The following is a 20,109-nucleotide window of genomic DNA, read 5'->3' as shown; positions in this document are numbered from 1 at the left end:
TGCTGCTGCAGGAGAGCCTTTACTGCAGGTCAAATGGATGATCCCAATGGTGTTTCCCTAGGATAAATCCAGCTTTCTTCCCAAAGACTGTGTCTGATGAGTGCTGAGTCAGGGGCAGAGGCAGAACTTGAGGCAGGGCTTGAATGTGATGACTTCACACTTGCTCACCCTGTTCTTAGAAGAAGGCACAGTGAGCCACAGGTGGCCCATGACCCTTCTGCCTCTGGATGGGATCTGTCAATGCCCTTCCTGCATTCTGGCGCCAAGTTTCTCAACAAGGATCCTCTGTGGGTGATAGCTCTGTGGAAGCAGTACCAAGAATCAGGAGAAAGGACAGGACTCGCCATTCCTGGCTTGCAAACAGCCATGATAATAGTGACCCTGACAGAGTGGCTCACCGTAGGGACCACATCTGTTTCCCACAAGGACCAAAAAGCAGAGCAGTCATCTACAAGCCATCCTGCAGCTGCAGCAAGCAAGCTCTGCAGATGTGGGACTACTGTCACCACAGAGGTCCCCTCTGTGCTGCTTGGTGTAGAGGCTGCCTCGGACACCAGCCCAGCTGGGACCCCTTTGGTTCACAGCACCTGAATGGGAGGCACTGTGTAGGGAGTTTAGCTCTACCCTCAGCTTCTTCACATCTCACAAGGTTCTCTTCTCTCCACAGATATCAATGAGTGCTTGATGCAGGGCCTCTGCAAAGATGCCGAGTGTATGAACACCCGTGGCAGCTTCCGGTGTACCTGCAAGCCTGGAAGCATGCTAGACCCGTCCCGCAGCCATTGCATCTGTAAGTGCTCCAGGGCACCCCTCGGTCTGGGGAGGGCCCTGAGGAGGACCCCATGGCTGAGTGGAACACACAGCCTGCTTCACATCTCCTTTGAGTGTATCTGAGCTGGGTTGTTCTGCACTTTTGTGCACAATGGGTTCCAGCCATGCATTATCATTCTCTGTGGACATTGCATGGTCCCTGAAGAGGCTGAAGAGAATGTGCATGTGGTGTGGCAGCAGAGAACACAGCCCCCTGGGATGAGAGAACTCCCACACGAGCTGGATTTTTTGGGGATGACACTGTTGGGGTAAAGGCCCAATGGTTGATGGCCAGGGTGTGTCCTGGAGAGAAGACAGGGCAGCCCTCGGGCAGGCTGGGAGGCACAAGCAGAGAAAGAGCCCAGGGGGAGAGCTGTGCGTCCCCGTTGTGTCTCTTTGAGAGCTCGGGCACCTCCGGCCCTGACACGCTGTTTGTTTCAGCGGACAAGGCGGTGTCCATGGAGCAGGGGCTGTGCTACCGCTCGGCCGCCGGAGGCGTGTGCACCCTGCCCCTCCCGCACCGCATCACCCAGCAGATCTGCTGCTGCAGCCGCGTCGGCAAGGGCTGGGGCGACAGCTGCCAGGAGTGCCCCGCGCCCGGCTCAGGTGAGATGGGCCTGCCTCGGCTCTGCTCTGCTTACACTGGGCTTGGGGCTTGCCTGGACACAGACTGGGGCTGGGGCTTGCCTGGACACAGACAGCTGCAGGGCCCAGAGCTGAGCAGCTCAAATGCTGTCCTGGGAGATGGGTACAGAATCCAGGAAGCAGATCTGGATAATACTGGGAAGATGAAGAAGTCCGTAATGGGAAACCACTCTGTACCAGAGGGAGGACACAGCCATGTGTGTGCCTGGCTTTATTCAACAGCCCTTTTCTGTCCTACATCTTTTGCTGGGAAGAAAGGCAGGTGAGGATGAGTTTGAGTATCTCAGCATGGGATTGAGTGGAAGGAAAAGCACAAAAACCCTCAGGGACCAGAAAAATGTTCAGGTGGTTTGTGCAGAGTATCTTGAGTGGTGTGCAGAGTGCTCATTGCTGAGGTACTCCAGGTTTGCTTTTATCTGCTCCCTTGGTCAGCTTGGACCTTCCTCTGGCATGATCTCTTTCTAGCAGTACTGACCATGGGAAGGGATTTCATTTCTGGGGTCTGGGAATGCCTGTGAGAAACCCACCCTGCTCTGTGAGCACATTCCTCATGCTTGAAGCTTCCACCCACTGCAATTGAGATGTGTTTCTTTAAGAATTTAACTCTTAGAAATTACAGAAAATTATAGGATTGGGGAAACTGGCACCTGCACTCACATACATGCCTGCCCATCTTCACTCCTTTATTCCACTATCCCACTATCATGTCTGGGTATGGTAACCCAAGTGATCCCTCCACCAGTCTACAACCTCTGCTTTCTAGAGTTTTGATTTGATTTTCCTTGGCAGAGGCCTTCAAGGAAATTTGCCCAGCAGGACATGGCTACACCTACTCCAGCTCTGATATCCGACTGTCAATGAGGAAAGCAGAGACAGAGGAGCTGCCCCTCAGCTTAGAAGAGCAAAGGGAGAACAGCAACTGGACTCTGGACTGGACAGCGAGGAGACAGCAACTGCAGGACAGCCTGCGTGGCAGCATCCAGGAGGCATTCCTCTACCCTGGCACCTCAGCAAGACAGAGTAATGTGGGGTTCTACTGCTTAAAGCTGCTGCATCTGGGCCCCTAGCAAGGGTGGAAAACTTCTCAGGTCCTGTCATATACCATGGATGGATCTCTGGCTGCAAAGGGCTCCCTACATCTGTATGACTGTAGTGTTCCTGAGGCATGAGGCACTAGGTCTTCAGGTCTTTGGAAAGAAGGTTGAGTGTTTCAGGCTTCTGCAACTGCATCTTTGCAGTTGGTGCTGACTGGCCAGGCTGCCTCCACCAGGACCTCAGGCCTGCGTGGCGAGCCTAGGACTCCAGTCCTTGGGCTTCTGTCCAGCCCAGCTGGAGGGCAGTGTGACCAAGTGCTTGTGCCAGTATTTGCTGGAGCAGTTGTTCCTGGGGTCTGCACAGTGCCAGGAGTCCAGGTGTGCTGGCTTTGGGAACAAGCTCTTGCAGACAAATGTGAGGGACCGAATGGCAGTGTCTTAGAGGTGAGGTGAAGTTAGGGCAGTCCGGGTTTGAGGAGGATGCCTATCTTTCTTCTCTCTACTCATCATGCACTGTTTCCTTTTCCAGGTGAAATTTCTCCTGTTGTGCAGGTAAGGTTTGTCTGGCTGGAAGTGGGATGTCACACAAATTAACTAAAATAGTGGAGATTTAGATTAGATATTAGGAAGAAGGTCTTTACTGTGAGGGTGGTGAGACACTGGAACAGGTTGCCCAGAAAAGTTGTGGATGCCCCAGCCCAGAAAGTTTTCAAGATCAAATTGGATAGGGCTCTGAGCAACCTAGTCTAGTAGAAGGTATCCCTTCCTATGGCAGGGTGAACTAGATAATCTTTAAGGTCCTTTCCAACCCAAAACATTCTATGATTCTATTCCTGCTTACACTCTTTTACTGTTCATCCAGGCAGGTATGGGAGTTGTGGCTCCAGCCATGTCTACACTGCATCTCTCAGGGACTGAAGCTCTAGATGGGAGGGATTATCTGTGATGAACTCAGTCTTAAAGAGCAAAAGGGCGAATTACAGCAAGGATCTATCCCACTATAAAAGGACATCATGAAGAATTTTGGTTTGACATTCTGTTCTATGCTGCATATTCAAGTTTGCTCTGCTTTCACTGACTTTAGTTAATATCAGCTGTACTTACACAGCTGAGTTGTGGACACTCAGTGTCAGACTGGCTGGCTGTCGGGCTGATGGGCAGCAGGATAAGGGGAACTGCTGTAGTCAGCTTTAGGCATGCTTCTCTCATGGAGCCCAGTGTCCTGCTCAAGCCCAGCTCACCCTGTGTTGAGGTGAGTGCAGCAGGAACACCACTGGAGCAGTCAGGGCAGGAGTCTCCAACACTGGCTGTGTGAATTCACCCTGTCTGATGGAAGCAGCCTGGGGACTGATTTTCTGCTAGGCTCTCCTAGGGCTGTGTGACTTCATTTGAGTCTCACTTGAAAAATGTGTGCCTCTTGATCCATGCTGTCAGCAGAGGTTTGGCCATATCCCTCCTGAGCATATCTCTCTGTGCTCTCTTGCTATATCAGCTCATCCCTCAGACACATGCAGCATCTCTGAGGGAAGGGACAGCACTGCCATTGACACTGCTTCATAAACATGAAGTGACTTGGCTCAAGTACATGTGAGAAATCTCAAGACAGGGCAGAAATTTGAACCAAAGCTTCCAAATGTGAAGTCTACAACTTACATTGTTCAGTTACCTTACCTGTTTTCTTCATCCATTGTTGAAAGCTCCACACAGCAGGGACTTGGGACTCAGGTTGTGCTCCAGCATTTCCTTTGGCAGCCATAGGTTTGCCTGGAGGGGATGCTGAGAAAGAGCTTCTAGCACAAAACACCCTTCTGGTAAGGGAGCACTGTTGAGGCTGGTCAAAGCAGCAGCTGTCTTCAGCCCTCCAGAGCTGCTGGTGACAGTGGCAATATTTACCGTGCCTTGATGACCTTCCTGGCCACCTTGAGGAGATGCCTGCCTGGCAGCAGTGCCCTGGTCTCACCTGCACAGTGTGCTGCCACAGCCCCTCTGTGGGTGGCCCTCGGGGCATGGCCTGAAGCTATTCTGCCCAAGATGACAACAGAGCAGCCCTGCCAAATGCACCCAGCTGCGACAGCTTCTCCTCCTAGGATGGCGATCCTGGGGAGAAAAAGGAGCCAGGAGGTGGATGGGAAAATGTCACAGGGGTGCTGCATCCCAGTTCCATGCACAAGAATGCTATGTTTCTGTCCCTCAGGGAACTGCTGATGCCACTGCAGAGCCTGCTGTGCGCAGAGGTGAGTGCCAGGCTGGTGGGAGGGCAAGGCACGTGTGGGGAAGAGAATGGGGCAGTGAAGAAAGTGGGGAGACTGGGAGCTCATGCCATGCCCCGAGGGCCACCCCTCTCTTCATGGCAGCCCCCAGTGCTGGGCAGGACAGGCTCCTGGCTGGGCTGGCTGTGGGCAGCACAGAGGACCCCATCACACTGGGTGGCTGATGTGGGGCTATTGGAATGTGGGGAGGTGATGAATATCCAGCAAGTGAAGGAGGCTGTGTTAAATAATAAGATGATAGAGTTGCAACCACCCTGCAGCTTCTTCCTATGTTCTTTTTTGGTGCTGTGGTTGCCAGGACAGCCAGCGCAGGTAAATCTTGGGTTAGCATCTCTGCCTGGGATCAGGTAGCTTGACCTTCCTCTTTTCTTCTTCCACAGCAGAGGAAGAGGAGTTCTGGCATGGTCCTCGCCAGCCTGGCCCCACTCCCACCTGGGATGCTGCTGCTCCAACACAGGTGCCAGCAGGTGAGTGTGTGTCCACTGGTCATGGGGATTTCCTGCCACAGCCCCTCTGTGCCTGGTACTACAGTGAAATTATGTCCTAAGTTCTGCCCAGGGGCTCTCTCCTTTAAACAGTCTGTTTATCTGCCCACATGCCTCCTTGATTTCCCAAAGAAAAGTCCCTGACCTGCCACTTTTGTCGCAGCCTGGGCCCAGCTGCTGCCGGCTGCGGGGAGTCACAAGAGCGAAGCTGTATGGGGAGCAAAGTGTTTGTATCTCCGGGTCCTTCCCCGCCTGCAGCTGCCCTGGCCGGCACAGCGGTGGCTGCCGAGCAGGACAATCCCACACCCGCTCGGTGGCTCTGGCCTCGTGCCCCGGCCGAGCCGTGCGCTGACTCATCGGGCAGGGGGAGCAGGGCAGCCATGTGGCCCCGGGGCGGCTTGTTTACTGCGCCGGAAACAAGGCCGCTGTTGTTCCAGGCTTGCTCAAGTGTCTGGGAGTGTGGTCCCTGCCCTGCGCCGGGGGCTGGAGCACCTTGGGGAGCGGGCCTGGCGGAGGCACCTTGCTGAGGAATTCGTCTCCTCAATAGCCTTTTGTTTGGGTTGGGCTGCCCCTCACTCCCCCCGCTGGCTTTATGCCGAGGGGTGTGTGGTGCCCTGCTGCCCCTTCACTGCTGCCTGTGCTCGGCTTAGCAGGGTGGTGCGAGGCGGGGGGCCCTGCCGTCACCCCACAAGGAACGCCATCACAGGTGTCAGGCTCTGCTGCCAGGTCTAGTTTAAGGCATAGGGCTGCAGTGCAGGTGAGAATATATGGCACTGGGGCATGCCAGCTCAGGCCACAGGAGCCCCAGGAGGTGACAGGCTCTGCTGTGTCCTCCCTGCTGTCCCGTGGGTGCAGGCTCTCTGTAGGAGAGGAGCAGGCTCAGCATCACTCTCCAAGAAGGGAAAAAGCAGCCTCCTGGTATGGTGCTGGGGACACAAAGCAGGCACCAGATTCCATGCATCCTATTGGTGCTGCTCCCAACCCTGCGCTCTCTCTTTGCAGGGGTCAGTGGCTGTGCCTCCTCACCCCTTTCCTGTGGAGCTGGTGCTTGTGTTCTGACCCCAGAGGGCTATAGCTGCTTGTGCCACCCTGGTTACACCTTGGACCCCAGCCGCCTCCACTGCATTGGTAGGTTGGCAATTGATGGTCTGACTGCTCTGCCTTCTGGGCCTCAGCAGCCCATTCAGTCCTTCTGGGGAAGGTCTTCTGGCAGCTGTGCTGAGGCCCTGCCCACTGCTGCTCTGCGGGGCTGGCAGGGGCTGCAAGCAGAAGGTGGTGACTGCTGGTCTTCCTTCCCTGCCTGGTGGTAGATGAAGATGAGTGTCTGAAAGACCCTTGTGCTGGAAAAGGTCGCTGCATCAACAGTGTGGGCTCCTATTTCTGCCTCTGCTACTCTGGTTACACCCTGGCTGTTTTGGCGGGCAAGCAAAGCTGTGAGGGTAAGTAGTGTTCACCTGGCACAGAACTGCCATCTCTCCAGAGCCTCTTTGTTCTCTCAACCTCACACTCTCTCATCAGTGTGCACACACACATGCACACCTGCACATCCTCCCTTCCCACAGGCCTGCCATAGACAGCTTGATCATGGCAATCACTTTCTCCTGCTTGCTTGGGGATAGGACCTTGCCCATGATGGTCCAGGCAGGAGTCTGTAATGCCAGCCCTGATCACTGCTTCAGGGCTAGGAGGATGCTGGGGCAGGTGGGGATAGAGGAGAGCCCCAGCACAGATCCTTTGGGTAGAGCCAGCTGCAGGGGGAGCATGTGCTCTCCTGCACCCAGCCTTCCTGGCACTGGTGGAGGAAGACTCAGGGCTGTCTCCCCTGTGTGTTGCCAGACCGAGACGAATGTGAGCAGCCTTCTATCTGCCGAGGACAGCAGTGTATCAACACACCTGGCTCCTACCACTGCCAGTGCAAGGAGGGCTTTGCCATGGGCCCCAGAGGACAGTGTGAAGGTAAAGCTTGCTGCTCCCAGCAACCCCTGCCCCTCCAACCTACCCTGTACATGGCTGAACACTTCCTTTTCTCATCACTCTGTGTCTCCTCCATTAAGGGAGGTAGGACACTCCCACATTTGTCTGCCCTGTGCCCTCCCCAAGGACTGCCTGTCCTCTCCTTTGACTGCAGGAGGAACAGTCTTTCCTGGGCAGAGGGAATGGAGTTCTCCCAAGATTCTCTCCCATCTCTCCATGGAGTTCCCCAATGACCAGCCCATTCCAGCTTCCCATTATCGAAGGACATGCCTATATATTTTCATGCCACCTTGGTTTGTCACAAAATTGTCATGCTGGCAGGGGGACTGCAGGGAGAGCAGGCTGCAGAGACTCAGGCCACCCATCCCCATTGCATCCCATTCACATGTCAAGACCTGGGCCCTTCAAAGCTTTCACTCTTGTCAATGTATGTTGTGCTTGATCAAAGACTCCCCCTTCTCAGTAGCTCATCTCCATCACAGAGTGGAGGCTATTTTAGGAGGCAGTACAGGAAACAGGGCATGCACAGAATGCTGCTTCCCCTGACACAGCCTCCAGAAAGCACTTGCCTTAAGGACAACTGAGCTGGAGGTTGCTTCCTAATCATAGTTACGAAACTCCCGGATGAGATGGCCCTGCACAGATGTTCTCTGATCCCTTTCTCTGCCCATGCACATTCCTGGCCTTGGCAACACCCTGCAGCAGTGAGTTTAGCTGCTGACTTATGTCAGCTCTCAGATGTGGGTGTAGGATCCTGAGGGATAGGTGGGGCCAAAAGAGATTTTGTTTAAGCCCCAGCAAACTCATCTCAACTCCTATTGGGTGTCACTGTGCCCTGGAGGGAAACTCTGAGGATCCGGCTGGAAAGGACATTGGAGACTGCTGCACTGTTTACCTTTGGGAGCCTGAAAGAACTGTGTTTCTTGGCAGATGTCAACGAGTGCGTGGATCCCAGCTCTTGCCCCAGTGGGAGATGTGTCAATACACTAGGATCCTACCAGTGTGTCAGCTGTGGGGCTGGCTACCGGCCCAGGAACGGAAGATGTATTGGTGAGAAATTTGGGCTGCCTCTGGGCAGCACCCCTGCCCCCACGGCAGCGCTCCCTGTAAGCCTCAAAAGGAGCAGGGGCACAGGCAGCATCCTTCTCCTGCAGTCAGTCAGCCAGCCTGTTTGGCCAGAGCATATTGCACTCATAGCTTGTGTGGAGGGACTGCCGTGAGCACCCTCCCATGCCATGTTGCCTTCTGTGTCACACAGATGTGGATGAGTGTCTTGTGGAGGGGACTTGTGCTCACGGGCAGTGTGTCAACCTGGATGGCTCCTTCCGCTGCTCCTGCTACCGCGGCTACGAGCTGGCACCTGATGGGAAGAGCTGCCAAGGTACTAAGGAGCCATGTGTCCAGACACTCTGAAGTGTCACATACTCAGTCCAGAGGGTTCCCTAGGCTCTCCCTAAGCACTTGGCTCTGCCTGAGTCCTGGCCATCATGCTGGCTAGTTCCCCCAGCACATGTGCCCCTTAGTCATGGTTGCTCTGCATTTTTTCCTCTTATCCCTCTCTCCCTCATGTGTTTATGCAGACATTGATGAATGCACAGCTCGGGCTCCCTGTCCCTCTGGACTCTGCCTCAATACTGAGGGCTCCTATTCCTGCATGTCTTGTGACACCGGCTATGCTGTCTCCAGAGATGGCAGCATGTGTGAAGGTATCCCTTCCCCAGGAACAGAGCAGGGGGTGCTGGAGGAAATGAAGGAAGAGACATTGCCATAGCTGGGTTACTGGTGGGGCAGGAGGGCTTCTTTAGCCTCAGGATCCTTTTCCAGCTCTTTAGCTTCCTGTTCAGCAGAGAGCATGGAAGGTTGCGAGCATATGTCACTTGGAGCAGCAGGAAGGTGATTTTGCTCACACAGGAGGGGATGGGAGGAAGGATTCATGGACCAATGATGATCTAGAAGATCATGACAAAGGCCAGAGGAGTACAGGGGGCCTGGAAACATTGGCAGAGTTGTGTGTCTTTTAGTTCAGAACTGTGTACATATACATCAAATGTAGGCCTTCAACAGAAGGAGAAACCTTGGGTCCACAGCCCATGGAGAGACCGTGAGCACCCAGGTTTCATAATTTTTATCCAGTCCCTAATATAACTTGGACATGTTTAAAAGGAAAAGCTTAGAACAAGGTCTCTGCTGTGCCAGGTATGCTGGCGGAGACTTAACAGCAGCACTGATTTGTGTTGGTTGCAGTGCTGAGACATGAGAGTGCTCAGTCCCAGCTTTACAGCACAACTGCCCCAGCACAAGCAGGAAAACTCCATCTCTGATGGCTGACTGGGGGGGGATATCCTGGGCTTGAAATGGCTTGATGCAAATTCCCTGTTTGGAGCAAGGAAGGGAAAGGGCAGAGCTGGCAAAGGTATTTGTTTAAAGAATGGCCACGTGCTGAGAATTTATCTCTGGAGCACTACAGAGCTCTGCAGCCTGCACGTAGCTGGCAAATGTAAGATCTTGCCTTTGATGTGACTCTCAGAAGGATCCCCCTGTAAGGGGGCCTCCAGGAGGGGAGTAGAGGGAAGTTTTCCTCCCTTAATTCTCTCTGTTTTGATGTCTGAGAAAGCCAGTGTGAAATGAACTAATTTTGCATTTGATTTTTGGGTGTGATGGAAGAGCCGTGGTTTGATGCCTTACATCTGCCCTCCCCTTTTCCCAAGACTCCACATGAGCTGCCCCAGCTCAGCCACCTTGCCCCAGCCATTTCACGAGGACATCTTATCAGGGTTTGATATTGTTTGGGTCACACTGACCTGATGGCAGGATGGTATGTTCCTCCCTGCCTTGGCTGGTGGCCTTGTCTGTGGATTTAGGTTTCATATTTGAAACATGATAAGGGTTTTGTGATAGTTTTTTGGTAAATAAACTAGATTTTGGTTCCTGTCCAGAAGGATTCAATAATACTGCTTCTTGCAACCCTTTGAGAGTGAAAAGCTGGGAATCCTGCCTGAGGTGGTAGGGATCGATGCTCTTTGTGCCTGTGGCATGCTCAGTGCTCTGCAAAGGGGAAGGTGTTCCTCCCTATCTTCAGGAGCTGCCAGTCTCAGGGCTTTACCTCCTGTCAGTGCTGTGTTCTCCCGTGCTTGCCCCTACCTCAAGGGCTGCAGGCAGTCTGCTGGCATCTTGCAGCCCTCTGTGTGAGGGAAGGTATCCCTCTCTCCTCTGCTGTGAGCAAAATCCTCAGAGTGACAGCAGATTCCGGCCAAGGCCTGGGAGAGTTGGGTGAGAGAGGGTTTGTGGAGAGCTCTGCAGTTGGGTAAGAGTTGTTGTAGACACCTGGACAGCTCTTCCACGAGAAGGACATTGTAAACAAGTCTGGCAAGTGAGAAAGCAGAGCCTTGGAAGGTAGGGCTGGTGCTGCGGTGCTCTGCTGATGTTTGCTCTTGTGCAGTCGGCTGAAGGGAGGATTTGTCAACAACTGTGACTCTGCATTGGCCTCTTGGTGGTTGTTGTATGCAGAGCAGAGTTCTGCTGGAGACAGACACTGGGTTTAGCAGTACCCCTGTGCTCACAGTGCCACAGAATGTCTAAGGCTGGAGGGGACCTCTGGAGTTCATCTCATCAACACACTGCTCAGGCAGAGCCACCAACTGTTGCCTGCCCAGGACTACATCCAGATAGTTTTTCAGTATCTCCAAGAATGGAGACTCCACAATGTCTTTGGGCAACCTAGGCCAGTGCTTTGCCACTGTCACAGAAAGAGTGTTCAGGCAGGACCTCCTGTATTTCAGTTTGTGCCCCTTGCCTTTGGTCCTGTCACTGGGCACCATTGACTTGGTGCTGGGACAGTGTTTTGCTGGTCCCTATGATGGAAGGGAGTGAAGAGTCTGGGCTGAATCTGCACACCCCAGTAACAGGGAGTCTCTACCCTCTTCTCACTGTGATGGGATGGTCTGGGAGGACAGCTCAAACCCACTTTGCAGGCCAAGAGCTGGGTGATGCTTCTGTGGATGGGGATCTTCTCCAGTGGTGGCAAGAGCTGGGGCCTTACTCTGTGCTGTGCCCTTCCTCTTGGCAGATCTGGATGAGTGTGAGGACCCTGCTGTCCAGTGCCTGGGGGGAGAGTGCAGGAACACACCGGGCTCCTATGAGTGCCACTGCCAGACTGGCTTTGAGCTCATCAATGGCACCATATGCAAAGGTATGGACCCCATCCATGCAGCCCTCTGGGTCCAGGACATACTGGATCCCCCTTCTTTTTCAGCAGGGAGGCTGCTGGTGCCAAGGCAAGTGATGCCACCATGCATGGCACATCCATAAGGCTGTTGTCAAATTTGGGCTCACCATGGACAGGGAAGATCTCTGTTTCCATGATGAGAAAATAAGGGGCCAGGAGCCCTTTGAAGGCTGCCTGTACGAGACTGGGAACAGGGAATCCATGTGGCTTTGGTGAAGGATGAACCCCAGGGCTGGGTGCACGGTTCTGCTTCCTCTGCAGATGTGAATGAGTGCCTGAACAGTGAGATCTGTAGTCCCAATGGAGAATGTCTTAACAGTCAAGGATCCTACTTCTGCATTTGTGCTACTGGCTTCTCAAATGTGGCTGGTGGAGTCAGCTGCCAAGGTGAGTTGAAGGGTGGCAGGAACAAACCTTAGGTCCTGCCCTCTGCTTCCTGCCCTGCTTTGAGATCCAGGCTGATGTTTTTGTCTTGATTTCACAGATGTGGATGAATGTGCAGACAAGTCCCTGTGCTCACAAGGCCAGTGTCTGAACACAGAAGGCTCCTACAGATGCCTGTGTGAAAATGGATTCAAACACTCCCCAGAGACTGATGATTGCGTGGGTGAGAGCTCATTGCTGGGACAATCAGCCTCCCAGAATTTGAGGGGACGATTGAAGCCAGTGCAGGGGGAGGGCAGTTCTGCTCCCAGCACTCAAAGATGCTGGTGACTTGTAAGGAGGACTAGCACTGGTTCAAGACCTCTGGCCAGCTGAAGCAGACCCAGGTGCTGCATTGAACAAACAGGGTCCCCATCTGACCATCTTCATCCCTTGCTCTCCTTCCTGCAGATGTGGATGAGTGTAAAGAATATGGGGATGCCATCTGCGGCACATGGCGGTGCCAGAACAGCCTGGGCTCCTACCGTTGTATCATGGGCTGCCAGCCTGGCTTCCACTGGACCCCCTTGGGTGACTGCATTGGTGAGTCCAGCCCTGGCTCTCCCTGCCCCTCACCTTGGCAGGAACAGGGACATCTCTGCCAGAGGCGCAAGGGAGAAGGAGGAGGAGGAAATGTGTGGCTGGTGGAGAGGCAGATAATGCTGAGAATTTGTTTTCTTGGCTGCGCTGCCTGCTTGCGTCTAGACTTCTCTCTTCCTGGCATCTGGAACAGACACTGCATTGTGCTGCTTTCCGCTTGGGGAGAGTCCTGGGCAGGTTACAGCCATTCCAGGCTTGGGGCTGGACCACAGCTCCCTGTAAGCTGTGCTTGCTGGGGCCACTGCCAGTCACCTGCCTGGCAGGCCTGGGTGAGTGGAAAGATTGCTGGTACCAGAGCATGCTAGACTAGTCAGACTGGGTTTCAAGCCTAGGCTCCAGCAAAGAGGTTTTTGCATTTTTTGAGGCTCCCCCCGGCTCAGGGAAGGTTGCAGCAGGGAGGAGCTGCTGCCAGCCACTGGGCTCTGGGCTGCACTAATACTCAGCCTTAGCACGTGGAGCTGCCCCTGGCCTTGGGAATCTTGGGTTGTGGACACACAGCTGTTCTGACTGCTCCAAGAAAGTTTCCATGCAGCAGCTGGAGCCTGTAGGCTCTGTGTCCCTTTACATCTCTGCAGGAAACTGCTACCCTCAGCCACACCTGCCAGTCACCTCCCATACTTCCCATCAATTTCCCATTCCCGCCCTGCCCCTATTGCTCTTTTCACATGGCTTCTTTGTGGCTCTCAGCGTTGCAAGAAGCTTCTCTTAACACGCATACTCATAGGTAATTGGAGCAGCCAGACCCAGTCCCTCACATCAAGGAAATGCCTGTCCTAGTCCCAGATCTTGGGGTCAGAGCCAAAAGACCTGAGTAGGGGTGTCCACTGGGAGAAGTGGCGACTAGGACAGTTCTTGTTTCTGGCTTTGCTGCAGACATTGATGAATGTGCCAATGAGACGCTGTGCGGGAGCCACGGCTTCTGCGAGAACTCGGATGGCTCCTTCCGCTGCCTCTGTGACCGTGGCTATGAGAGCTCACCTTCCGGGCACTACTGCATTGGTGAGTCTGCAGTCAGCAAAGGAGAGCCATCCCTGCTGGGTGATGGCTCCCAGACCACAGACAGGGACTGCTCTCACGCATTGAGAATCACACACGTGGACAGGGCAGCTCATGGAGTCAAAACCCCTTCCCTTATCACAGCAGATCTTTGGGATTGCAAAGGACCAGGCTCTGAAAAAGTAAGTGTTTAATTGTGAACATGGAGCCATATTCTGTCCAGGTGGAAAGGAGGTCCTTGGGGGATGGAGACAGTGAAGGTGCTACAAAGGTACTTTAATGGGTCCCTGTAGAGATCAGGCAGGGTGTATTACAAGGAAGAAAGTTTTCGTTGGAAAATTTTCAGGTAGTGGAAGTGTTGCCTGTGATGTTTGTTCAGTTGCCATCCTTGGAGATTTTAAAGACCCAAGAAAAAAAACTCTGAGCAGCCTGGTGGGTCTTGTAACTGAGTAGGGGGGTTGGACTGGAGTCCTCCAAACCTAGACCACTCTGTGATCCAGCAACACACTGGATTTCAGCAAGCTGGAGTTCAGGCTCTGGATCCACTAAGAGCAGGGCATGAGGCTCCTGCCAGACTTGTGTCAAGCCACAGTGTGAATGTAGTCCTCAGCTCGTCCCTAGCAGCTTTCATCTCCCTACTGCAGGGTAGCTTCATGCTGCAGACCATGCACAGGCTGCCCATGCAGAGGCAGGGCTCCTGCTGCCCACTGCTGCTCTTTGCTTTGCAGATGTGAATGAGTGTGAGCTGATGGTGGCCGTGTGCGGAACTGCGCTTTGTGAGAATGTGGAGGGATCCTTCCTGTGCCTCTGCCCCAGTGACCACGAGGAGTACGACACAGAGGCAGGGCAGTGCAAGCCCCGAGCTGCCGTGGGTGAGTAGGCAACTGTGACACAGCATGGGTGGCAGCTAGAGCAGGAGCGTGGTAGCCCTGGCTGGGGTGAGATAAAGATGAGGGGCTGACAGGGCTGTACAAGCCTGCACAGATAATGGGCAAGTGTTAGTCTGGGGAGAGCTCAGGAGCCTGAAAGTGAGGACTTGGGAAGGCCACACTGCTGGTGAGGGGTGTGCTCTGGGACCTCCTAGGTGTGGGATGCTGCGTTGGGGCACCAAGGACCCCATCCCGTCCCTGCTCTGCCATTTTCTAGAGAGCTCCGACACACGTGCAGCCCACGTCTCTGACAGCGCAGAGCGCAAGCAGTGCTACTACCACATCAGTGACGTGCGCCTGTGTGACAGCGTCCTGGCCAAGAACATCACCAAGGAGGAGTGCTGCTGTACGGTGGGGGCAGCCTGGGGTGACAACTGTGAGACTTACCCCTGCCCCATCCCAGGCACAGGTAGGTCTGTGATCCCACCTCACCAGGCAGGGCCAGTGCTCTGCCTGCCAGTTCCACCTTGATTGCACTAACGAACTGCTTATTTTCTTTCCATCTCCTCTTGGCATCTGTATCTTGATCAGTGGAGTACCAAGAGATCTGCCCTCTTGGGAAGGGCTATATTCCCCAGGAAGATCTACTCTCAGGAAAAGTTTCTTTCACAGGTACTAGCACCATTTTCTTTCATTTCTTCCAGGGGGAAGAGGGAGAGCAGTATGTAAAACCCTGCATGAAAATGCATTGACAAAGCTATCTCCCCAGGCCTATCGTGGGGGATGCTAACATCCTGCTGCTGCCTTCCCCATTTCAGAGAAATCCCAGACTGCCAGTATTGTTGAGCTGGAAGTGCCCCTGCCTCCAGTCCTGCCTTGTTGCTGGCAGTCATTCTTTCTTGGTTCAAGTCTCCCATTATGAGCCAGGGATGGGGACCATTAAGACACAGCTCTTCCAGTTACTCCCAGTGGCCAGCTTGCTTAGTCTTTGGCACTTTGCCTCCATGGGAATTGTGTGCTTAAGATACACATGAATTTGTGAGTGTCCTGCTCACACCATCCCTCCTCCTGCTCTGCCTGGGGGTGCTTCTCCCTCTGCTCCCAAGCATGGGGCCTGTGGGAGAGGTGGGGGGCTCACTCAGGGACTTGTCAGCGATCCAGGCAAGGTGCTGTGACAGCTTTCTGCAGGTATAGCACCCAGCACACCTTGCTTCCAAGGCTCTGCTTCCTGAGACACTTGCCCTCCCTCCATCCCTCTTTCAGACATGGATGAGTGTGAGATATTTGGCTCTGAGTTCTGCCGCAATGGACAGTGTTTGAACACGGTGCCCGGCTACAAGTGCTTCTGCCGTACAGGATACTTCTATGACTCCAGCAGGCTTGAGTGTGTTGGTAAGGTGGCCTCAAAGAGCAGTGGGCACCCCACTGCACACAGGGGGACAGCTGTGCTGCTACACCCAGACTTGTCCCTGCTGGGCCAGGTCTAGGTAACAGGCTTCCTGGGACCCTCCTGGGGAACAAGAGAGGAGGGCCTGAGGGCCATGAGGTCCCCATTTGGGGAGGGAAAGGGTCACATTGCTCATGTCTGCCAGCCTGAAACATTGCCCTGTCCTTGTGTGTGGGCAGATCAGGATGAGTGTCAGAATGAAGTGTACTGCATCAATGGCGAGTGTCTGAACACAGAAGGTTCCTACCACTGTTTCTGCAGCCTCCCTCTTGTGCTGGATGCCACTGGCAATCGGTGTGTGAATTTCTCCAGCAGGGCAGGTGAGCCTGATCCCCCACTGCAGCACACCTTTGCCCCACACATCCTGCCTCATGTCTGGGTCCTCCAAGAGGAGCAGTGGGTGGGGACTTGGTGCCTGGCTGAGGTGTGTCAGCACCAGTACAGGGCGCAGCCAGGGCAAGGAGGGGGCAGAAGCTGGTGCACATGGTCATGTATCTTGGGACAAGATGGACAGGCACTCTTCTGGATGATTTCCATGGCATCCTTTGCTTGTGTCACTCACAGATACCTTGGAGGAGTATGAAATCCACCTGGACGTCTGCTGGCAGACCGTTGCTGACTACATCTGCCAAGACCTGCTGCATGGCCAGCAGACCACGTACACCGAGTGCTGCTGCCGGCTCGGCGAAGCCTGGGGCCAGAACTGTGCACTTTGTCCCCACAGGTCCTCTGGTAAGTTGGGTGGCATGGGCAAGCATCTCTCAGCAGAGGTGGGAATGGGCTGGGCTGCCACTTGTCATGTCATGCATAAGATCTCTGCACTGTTGGAGCCAGCTCAAGGAGTAGGTAACCCCACACACACTTCAATAGGGCTGAGCTGCACCAGTGGGTAGAATGTGCCTGAAACTGGTTTGCAGCAAGTGCAATGTATTTGAGGGGAGACTTGCCCTGTGCATCCCACTGCTTCTGCACACGTTAGGAGGCAGTGGTAGCTGGGGATGGGAGCACCCTGGGAATTGGGGTTCTTGCTGCTCAAGAACCTGCTGGCCCCAGACAGGAGCTAGTCTTCTTGACAATCAACAAACTACAGAGCTGCAGCTTTGGAGGGCACTGAAGGCAGGTCTGGCTCAGCTGACCCAGTGTGGATGCACACCCTCTGGCCATATAGTGGACTTTGAGCCAGGCTGCACTGACCCTTCCTTTTCCTCACTACCTGCAGCTGATTTTGCTTTCCTGTGTAATGGGGCCAGTGAAGACAGTGAGCGAGGGGGTGAGCTCCGAGAAAGACCTAGGTATGAGTACGGACCGGGCTTGGAAGACCCTCACTATGGCCTTCCCAGCCCCTACTACAACTACCTGGAGTCTGAGTACGGAAGCCCCGAGGCCAGTTTCCCTCGGAGGGTACCCAGCAGTGAGTTTCGTGGCAGCCCTCTCCACCATGGCCCGGCGCGGTCTCCACCCCGCTACCTGCCCGGCCAAACTGGTGAGTACTGGAGACACAGCAGTGCCTCCCCACCCAGACTGTGTCCGTGGGGACTGACTGCCTCCTGGTTCCCACCCTGGCCGGGCTGCCAGGAGCAAGCTCTGTTCCTGGCCGTTCTGAGTCAGGCCTGAGTCAGTCCCGGTCAGTCACTGTCTTGCTGCATGCCCGATATTCCCTGTGTGACTGGGCTGAGGCTCACCCTGCTCTGACTCCGCCTTGCCGCCCTCCAGGTCTCTACGAGGGCTTCGAGGGGCTGCAGGCGGAGGAGTGCGGGATCCTCAACGGCTGCGAGAACGGGCGCTGCGTGCGCGTCCCGGAGGGATACACCTGCGACTGCTTCGACGGCTTCCAGCTGGACATGACCCGCATGGCCTGCGTGGGTGAGTGAGGCCCCGCGTCCCCTGGCCGCGGCTGCTCCCTGCCGGTGCCGGCCGGGACGGCAGCAGGAGCGCTCCCGCTCTTCCGATTCCTTCCCATACGGCTGGGAGGGCCCTCGTGGAAGTTCCGCCGGCCGCTTTCTGCTGGCAGCTAGGTAAGAGCGGCTTGGGGCATCACCGAGAGCGGCTGATGTCTCTTGTCTTCTCATACCACTCTTGTACATCACAAGCCATTGTTACTGTGATTAATGTCCTCTGCATTTGCCACTGCCCTGGTGAAATTCCTCACTTTCCACACTGCCCTATGAGACATGGTTTCTAAATTTTCTCTCTGCATTTCCTCTAAATCCCTATGCCATGTCTCCATCCTTTTCATTATATGTCTCCAAGCCAGCTGAGACCTCAGGCACTCATCAGAGCAGATGAAGACACTCTCTTTTTCCTTAGGCACAGCACTTACTCCAACTCAGGGTATTCTTACTGTACAAAACAATGGTGCAGCTTCTTCATACAGAACCCATGGTCTATACCATCCCAAAGGCAGCTGTGCAAAATGGCAGCCTGAGATGTTACTCCCTCTTCTGCATTTGTGCACCGTTTTCCTTTCATCGGCCATAATGTTTTGCATTTGCCTTCAATGAATTTTGTCTGGTTGAATTTGGACTGCTACTATATCAGAGTAAGTCTGAACCCTGCAAAGTGCTTGCAGCCTGGTGTCACACACATATATTTTATAAGCTTGGGGATTCTTCCTTTGTCTACCTTAATGACAATATTTGCTTGGAGTAGGGCTAAGGACAGACCACTGCAGCCTGTGCTTTAAAGGGTTTTTGTTGTAACAGCCAGGTATTTCTAATTGTCTTTGAAGTGCAGCTGTGTGGTCCATTGTGCAATTGCCACAGTTTAATCTAGAGAGTATTTTCTCAATCTGTTTGAGTGTGTCATGTGAGAGTGTGTTGAAATCCTCACCATGGCCAAGGCACATCATATCCACCACTTCTCTCTTATCTGACAGGCCAGTTATCAGGTCAGGGAAGAGAACCAGATTGGCTTAACGTAATCAGGCCTTAACTGATCTGCACCAGCTATTTAATGATCTTGTTATTCTTTAGAGGGTTATGACCTAATCACTCACAAACCTGAACTGCTTACGGGTGAGCAGACTATAATTCTGGATTTTCCCTTCTCTGTTTTTGAAGATGGTTATGAGATTTATCTTTTGTTGCTTTTCTGAGGCCTCCTTTATGCTACCACCTCAGAAAGAACTGTCAACTTTTAAGGGGCTGCAGGCAGCATTAGCACATGAATTTGTGTTGCCACAAAACTTTATGGATGTAACTGCTTTATTTCTGACTGTTGAACCTCTCCATCAGTGTGACCTTTCTCTCCCTGTGCTCCTGCACCCTTGTTTAAACACTTCAAACATGGTCTGTGCCCTGTCTGATCACCACTAATGTTTTTATGATGGCTGGAACAAAACCCGTGTTAGCTGCTCCAGCCAGCTCAGCTGGCTGTTGTTTTCTCTGTTGATAAGAAATAGACTGAAATTCCCCATTGTTTCCTGCCAACATATTTATGGAGCCTTTGCTTGTTGCCTTTTCTATCCTGAACTAACTAGCCCTCATTTTACACTGCAACCTGGTTTTTTCCTTTCACTTCTCTTGCTTGATTCTTAGTCATCACCATGTTTTTACCTTGCTGACTTCAGGCCTTTAGAATATTCCTGCAGCTGCTGCAGCACTTCCCCTCTCACTTCCCTATGGCAGCAGCTTAGCCATGCCCTGAAAGTGGGCTGTGTTGTGTCCCCACCCCTGCCCATGTGGGCAAACTGCAGGACTTGGTGCAGACTGTTAGCAACACTACGCTGTTGCTTTTGGGTCTCTCTGGGCTAAAGTGTCCTTGTTTCATTTCTCCTCTCAATTTGGTGGCCAGACTGCAGCCTGTCTGCTCTTTCAGCTTTTACTTTCCCTTGCTTCTGAGGCTGCAAAGCACATCTCCCTCCCTTGATGTGCCTGACTTCTCCTTGGGCTTCCCAGCAAGCCATCCTGTTCATGGCAATGTCTGATCCTGAGGTTTAGTGTGAGTCCACAGTGTCAGTTCAGCAATTGGTTTGGCTGTGTGTGAAGTCTGCCTTGTTCCTCAAGCTCTCTCTTCTCATGTTTCCCCTCTCCATCTTCCTCCTGTGACTGCTGTGCTTTTTCTTACCTCCCTTAAAATTTTGCTTCCAGCATCTCTCCCTGGGGTTGCACTTCTCTTTCTTTGTCAGATGGCCCCCTCCACCTATGCTAGAGATAATCCAAGGTCCCTGGGGTGGCAGAGCACTTTGGTCCTCCCAGGGTCCATTGGCTACTGCTGGGGCCTTCTTTCTCCCTTGGGTGGCCAGCTGAACCCATCAGCTGCTCCCCACTCCCTGCTGATCAGTGGGGGTTGAGTCTGGAGTTTGTGGTCAGAGGGGTTGGGCCTGCCTTGGT

The 20,109-nt window shown here is 53.7% G+C and overlaps 1 protein-coding gene across 1 annotated transcript in view; it reads left to right on the top strand.

Annotated features, from left to right (window-relative positions):
• LTBP2 (latent transforming growth factor beta binding protein 2) overlaps window positions 1–20,109 on the top strand; it is a 71,150-nt gene that overhangs the window by 49,508 nt on the left and 1,533 nt on the right. The window contains exons 10-34 of the mRNA XM_054275182.1: window positions 668–790; window positions 1,252–1,416; window positions 2,245–2,475; window positions 3,019–3,041; window positions 4,684–4,723; window positions 5,140–5,226; window positions 6,247–6,372; window positions 6,555–6,683; window positions 7,081–7,200; window positions 8,149–8,268; window positions 8,477–8,599; window positions 8,799–8,924; window positions 11,285–11,407; window positions 11,705–11,830; window positions 11,928–12,050; window positions 12,278–12,409; window positions 13,340–13,465; window positions 14,191–14,334; window positions 14,609–14,800; window positions 14,923–15,003; window positions 15,595–15,723; window positions 15,958–16,098; window positions 16,343–16,510; window positions 16,998–17,261; window positions 17,492–17,641. Of these exons, the coding sequence (XP_054131157.1) occupies window positions 668–790; window positions 1,252–1,416; window positions 2,245–2,475; window positions 3,019–3,041; window positions 4,684–4,723; window positions 5,140–5,226; window positions 6,247–6,372; window positions 6,555–6,683; window positions 7,081–7,200; window positions 8,149–8,268; window positions 8,477–8,599; window positions 8,799–8,924; window positions 11,285–11,407; window positions 11,705–11,830; window positions 11,928–12,050; window positions 12,278–12,409; window positions 13,340–13,465; window positions 14,191–14,334; window positions 14,609–14,800; window positions 14,923–15,003; window positions 15,595–15,723; window positions 15,958–16,098; window positions 16,343–16,510; window positions 16,998–17,261; window positions 17,492–17,641 (3,312 nt within the window). The remainder of the gene's footprint in view (window positions 1–667; window positions 791–1,251; window positions 1,417–2,244; window positions 2,476–3,018; window positions 3,042–4,683; window positions 4,724–5,139; window positions 5,227–6,246; window positions 6,373–6,554; window positions 6,684–7,080; window positions 7,201–8,148; window positions 8,269–8,476; window positions 8,600–8,798; window positions 8,925–11,284; window positions 11,408–11,704; window positions 11,831–11,927; window positions 12,051–12,277; window positions 12,410–13,339; window positions 13,466–14,190; window positions 14,335–14,608; window positions 14,801–14,922; window positions 15,004–15,594; window positions 15,724–15,957; window positions 16,099–16,342; window positions 16,511–16,997; window positions 17,262–17,491; window positions 17,642–20,109) is intronic.

The sequence above is a fragment of the Melozone crissalis genome, unplaced genomic scaffold (genome assembly GCF_028551555.1).
Source record: "Melozone crissalis strain CALT ecotype California unplaced genomic scaffold, PUWL_Pcris_2 ptg000018l_1, whole genome shotgun sequence".
NCBI classification, from domain to species: Eukaryota; Metazoa; Chordata; class Aves; order Passeriformes; family Passerellidae; genus Melozone; species Melozone crissalis.
The sequence above is the reverse complement of the archived record's forward strand: the minus strand, read 5'-3'. Positions and strand labels throughout refer to the sequence as shown.